This window comes from Salmo trutta, chromosome 1, assembly GCF_901001165.1.
Source record: "Salmo trutta chromosome 1, fSalTru1.1, whole genome shotgun sequence".
Lineage (NCBI taxonomy): Eukaryota > Metazoa > Chordata > Actinopteri > Salmoniformes > Salmonidae > Salmo > Salmo trutta.
Window position 1 is genome coordinate 22,869,256 of NC_042957.1, and position 16,376 is coordinate 22,885,631.

Below are 16,376 nucleotides of genomic sequence, written 5' to 3' on the forward strand. Positions count from 1 at the left end.
ACACCTGTGTCTTTGTAGTCACTGGGTGTATTGATACACCATCCAAAGTGTATTTAATAACTTCACCATGCTCTAAGGGATATTTAATGTCTGTTCTCCCCCCCCTCATCTACAAATAGGTGCCCTTGCAAGGCATTGGAAAACCTCCCTGGACTTTGAAGTTGAATCTGTGTTTGAAATTCACTGCTCGACTGAGGGACCTTACAGATAATTGTATGTGTGGGGTATAGAGATAAAGAAGTCATTCAAAAATAATTTTAAACACTATTTTTGTCACGTCCTGAGCATAGAAAGATGTTATTTTCTATGGTAGAGTCGGTCAGGGCGTGACAGGTTTTTCCCCCTATGTTTTCTATTTCTATGTTGTCAGGTTCTAGTTTTGTATTTCTATGTTGGGGTTTTGTTTGGGATGATCTCCAATTAGAGGCAGCTGGTCCTCGTTGTCTCTAATAGGAGATCATACTTAAGTAGGGGGTTTTCCACCTGGGTTTGTGGGAGATTCAGTTTATTTATATGTATTGCATAGTTTCACAGTGTAAATAAAATGTGGAACGACACACACGCTGCACTTTGGTCCGCTCCTCCTTTCGACAACCGTGACAATTTTTGTACACAGAGTGAGTCCATGCAACTTATTATGTGACTTAAGAAACTTTTTTACTTCTGAACTTATTTAGGCTTACCTTAAAAAAGGGGTTGAATACTTATTGACTCAAGACATTTCAGCTTTTCATTTTTAATGAATTAGTAAACATTTCTGAAAATACAATTCCACTTTGACATTATGGGTTATTATGTGTAGGCCAGTGACACAAATTCTCAATGTAATACATTTTAAATTCAGGCTGTAACACAACAAAATGTGGAAAAAGTCAAGGGGTGTGAATACTTTCTGAAGGCACTGAAACACTGCATTGCACTGAAACATTGGACCCAAATATAAACATTTTAAGGACCGGTCACATGCTTGGACCAAGTAACTCCTCATGAGACAATTGTATATCATTCTAATGATATACAATCGCAATTTATATGACATATAATCATTATACTAATATAGATACAGGTATTCTATACAAATACTTAGAATAACCAGTGGACACATGAGCAGTGTGGTGTATAGTACACTCTTAGAAAAAAAGGTGCTATTTAGAACCTAAAAGGGTTTTTTGACTGTCCTCATAGGAGAACCCTTTAAAGAACCCTTTTGATTCCAGGTAGAACCCTTTTGGGTTCCATGTAAAATCCCTTCCTCAAAGTTCTACATGGAACCAAAAAGGGTTCTTCCTAAAACCAAAAAGGGTTCTACCTGGAACCAAAAATAGTTATATATCCTATGGTGATGGCAAAAGAACCCTTTTGGAACCCTTTTTCAAAGAGTGTAGGGCTTTGTAGTCTTTAGGATAGTGTTATGAACAGGAAGCCTGTAGGAGCAGTGTAGTTTACAGTAGGACTTGGTAGACTGTAGGGTGGTGTTATGAACAGGAAGCCTGTAGGAGCAGTGTAGTTTACAGTAGGACTTGGTAGACTGTAGGGTGGTGTTATGAACAGGAAGCCTGTAGGAGCAGTGTAGTTTACAGTAGGACTTGGTAGACTGTAGGGTGGTGTTATGAACAGGAAGCCTGTAGGAGCAGTGTAGTTTACAGTAGGACTTGGAAGACTGTAGGGTGGTGTTATGAACAGGAAGCCTGTAGGAGCAGTGTAGTTTACAGTAGGACTTGGTAGACTGTAGGGTGGTGTTATGAACAGGAAGCCTGTAGGAGCAGTGTAGTTTACAGTAGGACTTGGAAGACTGTAGGGTGGTGTTATGAACAGGAAGCCTGTAGGAGCAGTGTAGTTTACAGTAGGACTTGGTAGACTGTAGGGTGGTGTTATGAACAGGAAGCCTGTAGGAGCAGTGCAGTTTACAGTAGGACTTGGAAGACTGTAGGGTGGTGTTATGAACAGGAAGCCTGTAGGAGCAGTGTAGTTTACAGTAGGACTTGGTAGACTGTAGGGTGGTGTTATGAACAGGAAGCCTGTAGGAGCAGTGTAGTTTACAGTAGGACTTGGTAGACTGTAGGGTGGTGTTATGAACAGGAAGCCTGTAGGAGCAGTGTAGTTTACAGTAGGACTTGGAAGACTGTAGGGTGGTGTTATGAACAGGAAGCCTGTAGGAGCAGTGTAGTTTACAGTAGGACTTGGTAGACTGTAGGGTGGTGTTATGAACAGGAAGCCTGTAGGAGCAGTGTAGTTTACAGTAGGACTTGGTAGACTGTAGGGTGGTGTTATGAACAGGAAGCCTGTAGGAGCAGTGTAGTTTACAGTAGGACTTGGTAGACTGTAGGGTGGTGTTATGAACAGGAAGCCTGTAGGAGCAGTGTAGTTTACAGTAGGACTTGGTAGACTGTAGGGTGGTGTTATGAACAGGAAGCCTGTAGGAGCAGTGTAGTTTACAGTAGGACTTGGAAGACTGTAGGGTGGTGTTATGAACAGGAAGCCTGTAGGAGCAGTGTAGTTTACAGTAGGACTTGGTAGACTGTAGGGTGGTGTTATGAACAGGAAGCCTGTAGGAGCAGTGTAGTTTACAGTAGGACTTGGTAGACTGTAGGGTGGTGTTATGAACAGGAAGCCTGTAGGAGCAGTGTAGTTTACAGTAGGACTTGGTAGACTGTAGGGTGGTGTTATGAACAGGAAGCCTGTAGGAGCAGTGTAGTTTACAGTAGGACTTGGAAGACTGTAGGGTGGTGTTATGAACAGGAAGCCTGTAGGAGCAGTGTAGTTTACAGTAGGACTTGGTAGACTGTAGGGTGGTGTTATGAACAGGAAGCCTGTAGGAGCAGTGCAGTTTACAGTAGGACTTGGAAGACTGTAGGGTGGTGTTATGAACAGGAAGCCTGTAGGAGCAGTGTAGTTTACAGTAGGACTTGGAAGACTGTAGGGTGGTGTTATGAACAGGAAGCCTGTAGGAGCAGTGTAGTTTACAGTAGGACTTGGTAGACTGTAGGGTGGTGTTATGAACAGGAAGCCTGTAGGAGCAGTGTAGTTTACAGTAGGACTTGGTAGACTGTAGGGTGGTGTTATGAACAGGAAGCCTGTAGGAGCAGTGCAGTTTACAGTAGGACTTGGAAGACTGTAGGGTGGTGTTATGAACAGGAAGCCTGTAGGAGCAGTGTAGTTTACAGTAGGACTTGGAAGACTGTAGGGTGGTGTTATGAACAGGAAGCCTGTAGGAGCAGTGTAGTTTACAGTAGGACTTGGTAGACTGTAGGGTGGTGTTATGAACAGGAAGCCTACCAGTGACTCTTATGTTCCTCCGCCACCTTCTGAGTCCACTCCTCGAGCACCTCATCTACATGAGGCCAGTTCTGAGAGGGTGGGAGAGGGAAAGAGAGAGAGGGAGAGAGAGATAGGGAGAGAGGGAGAGAGGGAGAGAGAGAGGGAGAGAGGGAGAGAGAGAGGGAGAGAGGGAGAGAGAGAGGGAGAGAGAGATAGAGAGATAGGGAGAGAGGGAGCGAGAGAGAGAGGGAGAGAGAGCGATAGAGGAAGTGAAAGAGAAAGCAAGCCAGGGAGGTATAGGGGGGTGACAGGGAAAGAAGTGATGGGGTGAAAGAGAAAGTGGACATTAATCTCTGCAGGACTTGAGCGAACAGAGAGAATGAGCTATATCAGGTTACACACACAGCCTTCATATTCACCCCTTCAACACCCACTCACTACCCCTCCATTAGAGCACTCCATCACTGAGTGTGTGTGTGTGAGTGTGTGTGTGTGTTTCAGAGCGGGAGAGAAAAATTACTCTATGCAGGCCTCAGATATCCATTGTCATCGCTCGCTCTCTCTTTCTTCCCCCTCCTCCTCTACGTTTCTCTATGCATATTAGTTTGTCTCTGTAACCACCTTCTTTATCCTCTATTCTTCTCCTTCCTTTATCCCTCACTCTCTCTACTACCTCTCCTTACTCCCCACACACTCCCTCACCTCTTCCTCTCTCTTCCTACATCTCAGTTCATCTCTCCCTCTCTCTCTCCCTCCCTCCCTCCATCTCTCCCTCCCCCTCTCTAAGCAGGGCCTCTTGTCTGTCTTGTCTCTGTCAGTCAGGGATGCAGGTAGAACACAGGAGGACGTACACAGGAGAGCTAGGAATCTGTGGCCTCCGGCTACACACGCAAGCACTCACTCACTCCCTCACTCCCTCACTCCCTCACTCACTCACTCACTCACTCACTCACTCACTCACACCTGAGCTTTCTTAAACATCTGAGACAGGCAACATCAAACACACACCTGAGAATACTGACTGAGAGCACACACACCTGAGCATTGAAAAACACACACACACACACACACACACACACACACACACACACACACACACACACACACACACACACACACACACACACTACTGAGAGGTGTAGTGTGACAGTTGACTCACCACTGGGAAGAGCACGTACTCCCTAAGGAAGTCCTGAGACAGGAACTGTGTGAAATCCCCAAAGTCAGCTAGAAGAGAGGAGAGAACACACTGAGATCTACACTCACTGAGATCTACACTCAACTCTACACACACTGAGATCTACACTCACTGAGATCTACACTCAACTCTACACACACTGAGATCTACACTCACTGAGATCTACACTCAACTCTACACACACTGAGATCTACACTCAACTCTACACACACTGAGATCTACACTCACTGAGATCTACACTCAACTCTACACACACTGAAATCTACACTCACTGAGATCTACACTCAACTCTACACACACTGAGATCTACACTCAACTCTACACACACTGAGATCCACACTCAACTCACCAACTCATTGACATGAAACACATGGATAGAGTTCCAGTAACTTCCACCAGATTCCCAGGTTTGCAGAAATCCTTGTTGGAAAATTACAGATGTCCTGCTTATTCCCTCCTAATTCTGTGAATCTTCCAACTGGGTTTTCAGGAAAACCTGGGAATTCAGGCAAAGTTGATGGAATTTTTCTACCCTACACACGGAACACATACATCATCTGAGGATGTTATACGCTTTTGGAAAAAAGGTGCTATCTAGAACCTTAAAGGGTTCTTCGGCTGTCCCCATAGGTAGAACCCTTTTGGTTCCAGGTAGAACCCTTTTAGGTTTTATGTTGAACCCTTTCCTTTTGGAACCCTTTTGTTTTTCTAAGAGTGTACTCTTAAGGAGATATGAACTATATAACACAAGGGAGAAACACCTTCCATAGGCATGGACAGGAACTGTAGTCGGATGACCTCAAAGATACATAGAAACTAGAAACCCTAATAGCACCTACAGTATCTGTAGCAGGCATGCTCACGTCAACCCTGCCATACACACATATCCCTGGCCCTGTGATGTCATGTTGGGGTTTGGGTCCATCCTGGTTCATCCTACCCAACCCTCCATTGATAAAAGGAAATGACATACAGCTACTGTCTGTCTGGACAATGTACAGTACTATCTCCAGATACACCGAGGTAGCTACATCCTTTAGGGCTGCTCTAATGTAATGTAATGTATGTCTGATATAGAGGGGTGTAGTGTAGAATCCATCCTCCCTACAGATAAGGTTCTTCCTGCCATGGCTAACCTTGGCGTTAGCGATAAGCTAACGACTGTTTACATTCCCCCGAGACACAGGGCCCAGGGACAGCAGGAGAGAGAGAGAGAGAGAGAGAGCGTGTGTTTGTGTTGCGGGGTTGGAAGATTACAGGGTCACCAACAAGGCCAAGAAAGTGTGTGTGCGTGTCTGTGTGTGTGAAAAGTGGATGTGTGTGTTTGCAAATGCACGCGTGTGCATGCATGTGCGTGCGTTTGTGTGTGTGTGTGTGTGTTGTGGAAAGGAATCCTGATAGGAACTCAAGTGGACTCAGCTCTTCTGGCGGTATGCAGCCATATTAGGTAGTGAACCCAGGATGATCTAAGAAAGTGTGAGTCTCTCTCTCTCTCTATCTATCTCCCTCTGGACTTAGGGTTTAAGTAGGACATAAAACGAGGTCAGTAGTAAAGCTATGGGGTATACTCCTGTGTACTCTGTCTTACCTTGCACTGCTAGGCCTGCTAGTCTGATGCCCTGCTCTACGGTACAGTGGAGACGTCCATCCAGCACCTCCTTCTTCACCTGCAGGTAGTACTGATACCTAGCGAGAAGACAAGTGTCACATACTGAGAGCATAAAACACACAGTAAGGGAATTACTAAACACAAGAAGAACGCAACATACAGATGTAGGATCTTCATTTGAGCCAGTTTGCTACAGAAGTAAAATAATCCTGCAGCAACAGGAAATGTGGATTATTATGTGGATTATAATTCATGAACGTTTATTGTAGGTCTTCATCAAGTTTGACATTTCTAAATGGAAATTACAAACGTCAGAAGCCATTTGAAACCTCAAGCACACCACACGTTTTACATTTCCTGCATTGCAAGAACGTTCTGCTGCAACAGGGTGATCGAATGAAGATCCTGTAGGAATGTTACCTGTAAACTCCGGTAGTAAAAGCAACGGAAATATTACCACACTGTTACTAGGAATAAGTGAATCACTACTACGGAGGGTTGTAGCCACCAGTTTGTGCAACACTGACTCATGTTCTTGGTTGGAGTAGTGAATCAGCTATGTCTAGCTGTGGCTGGACTAGAGTTATGACTGGGTGTTGGAGTAGTGAATCAGCTATGTCTAGCTGTGGCTGGACTAGAGTTATGACTGGGTGTTGGAGTAGTGAATCAGCTATGTCTAGCTGTGGCTGGACTAGAGTTATGACTGGGTGTTGGAGTAGTGAATCAGCTATGTCTAGCTGTGGCTGGGCTAGAGTTATGACTTGGTGTTGGAGTAGTGAACCAGCTATGTCTAGCTGTGGCTGGACTAGAGTTATGATTGGGTGTTGGAGTAGTGAACCAGCTATGTCTAGCTGTGGCTGGGCTAGAGTTGTGAACCAGCTGTGGCTGGACTAGAGTAGTGAACCAGCTATGTCTAGCTGTGGCTGGACTAGAGTTATGACTGGGTGTTGGAGTAGTGAACCAGCTATGTCTAGCTGTGGCTGGACTAGAGTTATGACTGGGTGTTGGAGTAGTGAACCAGCTATGTCTCGCTGTGGCTGGACTAGAGTTATGACTGGGTGTTGGAGTTGTGAACCAGCTATGTCTAGCTGTGGCTGGACTAGAGTTATGACTGGGTGTTGGAGTAGTGAACCAGCTATGTCTAGCTGTGGCTGGACTAGAGTTATGACTGGGTGTTGGAGTTGTGAACCAGCTATGTCTAGCTGTGGCTGGACTAGAGTTATGACTGGGTGTTGGAGTAGTGAACCAGCTATGTCTAGCTGTGGCTGGACTAGAGTTATGACTGGGTGTTGGAGTAGTGAACCAGCTATTTCTAGCTGTGGCTGGACTAGAGTTATGACTGGGTGTTGGAGTAGTGAACCAGCTATGTCTAGCTGTGGCTGGACTAGAGTTATGACTGGGTGTTGGAGTAGTGAACCAGCTATGTCTAGCTGTGGCTGGACTAGAGTTATGACTGGGTGTTGGAGTAGTGAACCAGCTATGTCTAGCTGTGGCTGGACTAGAGTTATGACTGGGGGTTGGAGTAGTGAATCAGCTATGTCTAGCTGTGGCTGGACTAGAGTTATGACTGGGGGTTGGAGTAGTGAATCAGCTATGTCTAGCTGTGGCTGGACTAGAGTTATGACTGGGGGTTGGAGTAGTGAATCAGCTATGTCTAGCTGTGGCTGGACTAGAGTTATGACTGGGTGTTGGAGCAGAGTGCTAGCTAGGTAGTCTCTGAAATCCCAAACCTAGGGCAGCAAAGCTGGAACATTGGTACATTGGAGACAAGGCATCTGTCTAGAGCAGTGGTATTCAAAGTCGGGGTCGCGGGGGAACTGCAGTGGGGTCACAAAATAAAACAAAATTAAAAGTACAGATTAATGTATGGGACAATATACAACGTTTCTGTGAAAGATCACTTATATTGAATAAATGTATTTATTGGTTTCTTTGCATTTTGATAATGCTGAAAATGTAATGCATTGAAGGTTTTTTTTGTGTAAAAATGGAAAAGTACCGATTTTAAGGTTGTTTCATTAGATTTGGGTTGGGGTTGTGAGAATCTTTTGTGACAAAATGGGGTCCCCACTGAACAAGTTTGAATAACACTGGTCTAAAAAGACTACTAGCTAGGGTTCGGTGGGGCTGGGCTGGGCTGGTGTTATGACTGTGGGTGGCTCGGCCACTGGTTTGCCAGAGGTAAGTTGATATGATACTTTTCAGACTTGGCCCAGAGCGACCTTCACAGAGTGTGGTTAGAGTGCCAAAATAAAGTGAAAGAACAGGACGAAACGTACAGCTTTTCAGGGATTCCAAATCATTTCCCCCCCATTTTAGGCCTTGATTAGGCCTTGATTAGTAGTCACATAAGGCCACACATTAGAGAAGAGAGAGAAGAGAGGGGGAGAGTGAGAGAATGAGGGAAAGAGAGAGGGCAGTTAATGAGAGAGGGAGGGGGAGAGAAGGAAAGTGTGAGAGAAAGTCAAAACGGTCCATTATCAAAACAGAGCAGTGTCAGGGGTGAGTCCAGCTGACCAGTTTCAGCTGCAAAGAACTTGCTGGTTTCCTGTTTGTTACCATGGCTACCACAGTGAGTGTTTCCACTGGAGGCTGTGAGACACCTTTCCAAACACACACACACACACACACACACACACACACACACACACACACACACACACACACACACACACACACACACACACACACACACACACACACACACACACACACACACACACACACACACACACACACACACACACACACACACACACACACACAGGGCAGTTCATAGGGGAACATGCATCAGGCTGTACATGCCAGAGTCTACAAACTGTGGTCTGGAAATCACCAAGCGATCCCTGCATGCTTAGTCACTCCAGCCTGCTATAGACAAGTGCAGTTCTGTTGAACTCAGCCACACAGGGGAAGTCCAGGGATAACCCATAGAGAGAATGTCATGAGCGAGACTTGTTAAAGTCACCTGTAAACTAGAAACCACTATAATATACCACGGTCTTACTGTGTTCTTAATCTTCTTTGTCTCTCTACCTTACTTAATCATTCTCAAACCCTTCTCCTCTCTCTCTCTCTCTCTCTCTCTCTCTCTCTCTCTCTCTCTCTCCCCGCCTTGTCTCCCTTTCTCTCTTTCTTTTCTCACCTATCTCTCCCTCCTTCCCTCTCTCTCTCCTCGCACTCTTCCTCTCGTCTCTCTGGTTCTTTTTTTAGCTCCACTGTGTGTACTCGGGGTCTATAATCTGACCGCGCCCTTCTCCCTCACCCTGTCATTACACCGGCTGGCTGAGCTGCCATTCTGTTCCCCTGGCAACCCTCTAATTAGCTAACCCCTGGATGGGGAGGAGCCCACAGTGGTCAAGTGGGCGGTGCTTCAGCAGGAACACACTGCAGAGGTCCTGGAATGGGTTCTAGTTATGTTGCGTGAATGTTCCCTCAACGCTTAACACCCTCTTGGGTCAGAGGGGAAATGGTGTCTCGGTGCGGTTGTCTCTTTCTCTTAGGCAGAAGGATAACAACATTATGATGTTTATATTTATATATGTGAGCAGCCATGGTAGAGTGGCAGACTGTAAACTGTAGACATGATGATTGAGAAGCAAGCCCGGCCTCTTAAAGTAAACCGTCTTCAGCACAATTACATCTCTTCAAGGATAAATGAAGTTTTATAGATTTGAATTGAATCAGACTGAAAGAGAGCATGAAATAGTCCTGTACAGTCCTTAGGGTCAACAGTGTCTGCTGGTTGATTTTTATCTCACCTGGTTGGTTACTCATGCTTAGAAAACCAGGTGTTTAGGACACAGCTGGTATTAGGGCAATACGGCCAAAATATCCTATCATAATATTTTTCTCATTTTTGACGACATGACGGTATTTAATGTTTTTTAATAATAAAGTTCTAAATATACTTAATAAGTAGTGCATGACACTAAGGTGGTCACATATATATGTTAAGTCGTTTTAATGGGTCTTTCTCTCTTCTGATCTGTTTTATACTGTTCATCAAACTTGAACCCAAAATGATTTTCAGCATTTTCAACTATTTCTGCATTTTCTTCACTCAGGTGTTATCATTTCCACACTGTACCACATTTGTTTTGTCTTTGTATGCCTCTATTTTGTGAAAAAGTAACTTTTCCTTTATAAGAATTATTCCCCAGCAAACCGGGAACATTCCCAGCTAAGATTCCCATTAACTTCTAATTAGGGTTTTATCTAACATTTGATGATAACCACCCCATAACAAAGAATATTATTGATGACAAAATGAATTGTATTATTATTAAAAAACATGTACCAAAACTGGTAACACTACAATATGGTTCCATTTGTAAATTGTTTGTAACTACATTATTAACGGTTGTTTAATCATTTGTAAATGCATTATAACAAATTGGTCAAAATAGTGTGATTGCCAGTCACTGCTTGCTAAATAGTGAGCCACTATTTACCTCCAGCTATTAACCATTTATAAATGCACTTCCAAATGTGCATAATATTGAACCCTTATGTATCTTCATTCAACCTTATTTTCAATGGTTGCACAGTTAAACAATAGTTATTTTCTCACTTTTGATGTGATGCAATGCTGCTCTGTCCCAGGAACATAAATGTTTGGTTTTCAGACCAATGGTCAACTCCCATGTGATGTGTCATGCCCCACATTTGAAACCCTGATGATGCATTGGTACACTTCTTTATTCCAAAAATGATGGCCTTATCTGAAGATTGTGATTACAGCCTCGAGCCTTCTTGGGTACGATGTTACAAGCTTGGCACACATGTATTTGGGGAGTTTCTCCCATTCTTCTCTGCAGATCCTCTCAAGCTTTGTCAGGTTGGATGGGGAGCGTCGCTGCACAGCTATTTTCAGGTCTCTCCAGAGATGTTTGATTGGGTTCAGGTCCGGGCTCTGGCTGGGCCACTCAAGGACATTCAGACACCTTGTCCCAAAGCTACTCCTGCGTTGTCTTGTCTGTGTGCTTAGGGTCATTGTCCTGTTAGAAGGTGAACCTTTGCCACAGTCTGAGGTCCTAAGCGTTCATCAAGGAGCTCTCTGTACTTCACTCCGTTCATCTTTGCATCGATCCTGACTAGTCTCACAGTCCCTGCTGCTGAAAAATATCTCCACAGCATGATGCTGCCACCACCATGCTTCACCGTAGGGGTGGTGACAGGTTTCCTCCAGACGTGACGCTTGGCATTCAGGCCAAAGAGTTCAATCTTGGTTTCATCAGACCAGTGAATCTTGTTTCTCATGGTCTGAGAGTCTTTAGGTGCCTTTTGGCATCTCCAAGCGGGCTGTCATGTGCCTTTTACTGAGGAGTGGCTTCCATCTGGCCACTCTACAATAAATGCTTGATTGGTAGAATGCTGCAGAGATGGTTGTCCTTCTGGAAGGTTCTCCCATCTCCACAGAGGAACTCTGGAGCTCTGTCAGAGTGACCAACTGGTTTGTGGTCACCTCCCTGACCAAGGCCCTTCTCCCCCGATTGCTCATTTTGGCCGGGCGGCCAGCTCTGGGAAGAGTCTTCGTTGTTCTAAACTTCTTCCATTTAAAAATGATGGAGGCCACTGTGTTCTTGGGGACCTTCAATGGGTTAGGGTTAGGGTTGGTTATTGCTCTGACGTGCACTGTCAACTGTGGGACCTTACATAGACAGGTGTGTGCCTTTTCAAATGATGTCAAATCAATTGAATTTACCACAGGTGGACTCCAAGTTGTAGAAACATCTCAAGGATGATCAATGGAAACAGGATGCACCTGAGCTCAATTATGATGTCATAGTGGTGTAATAATACTTGAACATACACTGGGACATTCCCTGACACCATTATAAGAGTTACAGATGACTTGTACCATGTTTTACCATGTTGTAGGACTGACATCACTGGAGTTCCAAAGCCCAACATAACAACACAAAGACCCGTTATATGCCCACGTGTGTTCTGGCAGTGGTTTAAGATTTGACAATGATGTGTTTGTTCACTCCCATAAAAGCAGCCCTGAACATTTGGATATTCAGTGTTCAGAGCTTTATGGTTATCTTATATTCCCATACTTCTATTCCCATACTTCTATTCCCATACTTCTATTCCCATACTTCTATTCCCATACTTCTATTCCCATACTTCTATTCCCATACTTCTATTCCCATACTTCTATTCCCATACTACTATTCCCATACTTCTATTCCCATACTTTCTCAGCCCCCCAAATATCAGATGTGTGTGTTTCACCTCACCACACTCTATCAGCAAATACAGGTTTGTTGTCTTCAGCTCACAGTTTGCTCTAGTGTATCCTCAACTCAAGAGGCCTACTCCCCCCGACACAAAAAAAACCATCCAGACAACCTCCTCACAGAGAGAGGCCGCGTCCACCACCGCACCCCCAGATGGGGCCAGCCGGTGTGTGTGGGAGGTGGGGAGATTCCGTGCTTTTACATGGTATTATCAATGAACCGTCAGAGGGTAAAATGTGTGTCTGTGGGGGAACAGCTCTGATAACTAGCTGAACAAAGATGGGATTTCAAGGCTGTATGTGCTGCTGCCCCCATGGCTCACTGGGGCCAGGTGATGAGGTCTGGTCTGAATTAAGGGGTTGGACAACACACAGCGGCTAACATTAGCAGAGTTAGACGCTAATGTGATTTGGTGTATCGTGAGTTTGGTTCCTTCAGGCAGAGGGAGACAGATAGAGGGAAAAAGACAAACAGACACAATCCATGCTGTTGAACACTTCTCCCTTTTCCTCTGAGATGAGTTTACACATAACATGGTTTATGAGAGGAACTCTCACATTAGCCAATGCCCCAACACCTCATCCCCACCTCCTAACCCTAGTTAACCCTGCCTCGGTGATTTTCACAGCTGCAGAGAGAGATGGAATGAAGGAGGGAGGGATGGAGGGATCTAGTATCAGGTTTCACATCAAAAGCACCCTGCTTCACTTCAAAGACACTATTCACAACTGAAACCATTGCCGGAACTGAAGCAAACCAATCTTATCTGTGTGTTACAACCTTAGTTCCCTTTTCCCTTCCTCCTCTCCCTCTTTCCATCTCTTTCTCATTCCCTCAATACTCCTCTCCCCCCTTACCCTCTATTGCCCCCCCCCCAGGCCAGGTGTGTAAGCAATAGAATGACCGCCCAGCTCGTTGCTATGGGAGACGCCATGACACCAAAGACATGGGTCACTGGTTTTACTCTCATCCTGTGAATGAATCTGTAAGCCTTTCTAACAGATTAAAAGTTGTATAAAGTTGCCCCAGGGCACTGATCTAAGGATAGTTTGTGTACCCCCTCCCTAATGATTAATGTTAGGATTGGGCTAAGGTAAACTGATCTTAGATCTGTGCCTAGAGCAACTTGTACCTGGAGCAGCAGACTGCTGCCAGGAGGACCCAGCTGGCTGCTACGGCACTCATACCTGTTCTACACATTATAATGACTGTAGAATGAAGGGGTGAGGAGTTACGAATGATGATGCTGAAGGCTGTTAAAGAAAGTGGATTGATCGTCGGGCATTACTGAACAGATTCTTGGAGACGAGCAGGAGGGTGTGTGTGTGTATGTCAAGGAGGGTGTGTGTCAGGGAGGGTGTGTGTGTGTCAGGGAGACATTTACCCCCCCCACCTCAACCCGACTCCCCAACCCCTGCCTAGCACTTCTGCTGGGAGGAATGTGTGGTCCTCCTCCCTCCTCCTCTCCCTCCTCTCCTCCTACGGCTGTGCCAACATTCCACACGGACTCCTAACCACACACCAGAGAGAGAGAACTTTAACTATTTGCACGCCATTATAACACTGTACATAGCCCTAATATCATATTATGTCTATTCCTTTGAAACTTTTGTGAGTGTAATGTTTACTGTTCATTTGTGATTATTTATTTCACTTTAGTTTATTATCTATTTCACTTGATTCCTATGCCAATAAAGCCCTTTGAATTGAATTGTTGACGAGGTATTTCATACTATAATACTAGAGTATGTGTAGCATGTACAGTCCTGTCCACTGCCCAACCCCTAACTACATGTAAATACACCGAAGTGATTTCATAGAATGATTGCTGTGAACACACGCACACACACACACACACACACACACACACACACAGTTGAAGTCAGAAGTTTACACTAAGTTGACTGTGCCTTTAAACAGCTTGGAAAATTCCAGAAAATTATGTCAAGGCTTCTGATAGGCTAATTGACATCATTTGAGTCAATTGGAGGTGTACCTGTGGATGTATTTCAAGGCCTACCTTGAGTGCCTCTTTGCTTGACATCATGGGAAAATCAAAAGAAATCAACCAAAAAATTGTAGACCTTCACAAGCCTGGTTCATCCTTGGGAGCAATTTCCAAATGCCTGAAGGTACCACGTTCATCTGTACAAACAATAGTACGCAAGTATAAACACCATGGGACCACGCAGCCGTCATACCGCTCAGGAAGTAGACCCGTTCTGTCTCCTAAAGATGAACGTACTTTGGTGCGAAAAGTGCAAATTAATCCCAGAACAACAACAAAGGACCTTGTGAAGATGCTGGAGGAAACAAGTACAAAAGTATCTATATCCACAGTAAAGCGAGTCCTATATCGACATAACCTTTTAAGGGCGCTCAGCAAGGAAGATGCCACTGCTCCAAAACCGCCATAAAAAAGCCAGACTATGGTTTGCAACTGCACATGAAACAAAAATAGAACTGTTTGGCAATAATGACCATCGTTATGTTTGAAAGAAAAGGGGGGATGCTTGCAAGCCGAAGAACACCATACCATCCGTGAAGCACGGGGGTGGCAGCATCATGTTGTGGGGGTGCTTTGCTGCAGGAGGGGCTGGTGCACTTCACAAAATAGATGGCATCATGAGGGAGGGAAATTATGTGGATATATTGAAGCAACATCTCAAGACATCAGTCAGGAAGTTAAGCTTGGTCGCAAATGGGTCTTCCAAATGGACAATGACCCAAAGCATACTTCCAAAGTTGTGGTAAAATGGCTTAAGGACAACAAATTCAAGGTATTGGAGTGGTCATCACAAAGCCCTGACCTCAATCCCATAGAAAATTTGTGGGCAGAACTTAAAAAGTGTGTGCGAGCAAGGAGGCCTACAAACCTGACTCAGTTACACCAGCTCTGTCAGGAGGAATGGGCCAAAATTCACCCAACTTATTGTGGGAAGCTTGTGGAAGGCTACCCAAAATGTTTGACCCAAGTTAAACAATTTAAAGGCAATGCCACCAAATACTAATTGAGTGCATGTAAACTTCTGACCCACTAGGAATGTAATGAAAGAAATAAAATATGAAATAAATCATTCTCACTACTATTATTCTGATATTTCACAATTTTTACTAGGATTAAATGTCAGGAATTGTGAAGAACTGAGTTTAAATGTATTTGGCTAAGGTGTATGTAAACTTCCCACTTCAACTTTATATACGCCTGACTCCCATGTCAAACAGCACACTCTGACTTACGAACAACCTTTCCCACATCCAGTCAAGCAGCAGCCGCAAATTCAGCAGCTCAGTGCTATCAGACTCACGGTGGGAACCTAGGGGGTGTGTGTGTGTGTGTGTGTGTGTGTATGTGAGAATCTGAGATGGCAGACACTGCTGCCCTGTCTACACACTGACCCCTGCATGCCCTTTTCACAGCTAGCTCACACTCCCTCTCTCTTTCCCCCTGTCTCTCAATTCAATTCAAAGGGCTTTATTGGCATGGGAAACATGTTTATATTGCCAACACAAGTGGAATAGCTAATAAACAAAAGTGAAATCAACAATCAGTAATGAACATTAAACATTACACTCACAAAATGTTACTGGCTATATGCAGTGTTTTAACGATATGCAAACATTTGAAATCTGAAAGAGAAAATAAATAGACATATACAGCACCTTCAGAAAGTATTCACACCCCTTGACTTATTCAACATGTTGTTGTGTTACAGCCTGAATTTAAAATGTATTAAATATTTTTTTCTCTCACCCATTTGCACACAATACCCCATAATGACAAAGTGAAAACATGTTTTTAGAGGTTTTTGCAAATGTATTGGAAATGAAATACATACATTTCTAATTTATAAGTACTCAATACATGTTAGAATCACCTTTGGCAGCAATTACAGCTGTGAGTCTTTCTGGGTAAGTCTCTAAGAGCTTTTGCACACCTGGATTGTACAACATTTGTCCATTATTCTTAAAAAAATTCTTCAAATTCTGTCAAGTTGATTGTTGATCATTGCCATACAGCCATTTTCAAGTCAAACCATAGATGATTTTCAAGCCGATTTAA

The 16,376-nt window shown here is 44.2% G+C and overlaps 1 protein-coding gene across 4 annotated transcripts in view; it reads right to left on the bottom strand.

The window, feature by feature from the left end:
- LOC115188443 (tyrosine-protein phosphatase non-receptor type 14) overlaps positions 1-16,376 on the bottom strand; it is a 94,616-nt gene that overhangs the window by 23,739 nt on the left and 54,501 nt on the right. For all 4 annotated transcript variants that reach the window (XM_029747368.1, XM_029747343.1, XM_029747387.1 and 1 more), the window contains exons 4-6: positions 6,045-6,142; positions 4,418-4,485; positions 3,277-3,347 (exon numbers count right to left, since the gene is read on the bottom strand). In XM_029747368.1, coding sequence (XP_029603228.1) covers positions 3,277-3,347; positions 4,418-4,485; positions 6,045-6,142 — 237 coding nt within the window. The remainder of the gene's footprint in view (positions 1-3,276; positions 3,348-4,417; positions 4,486-6,044; positions 6,143-16,376) is intronic.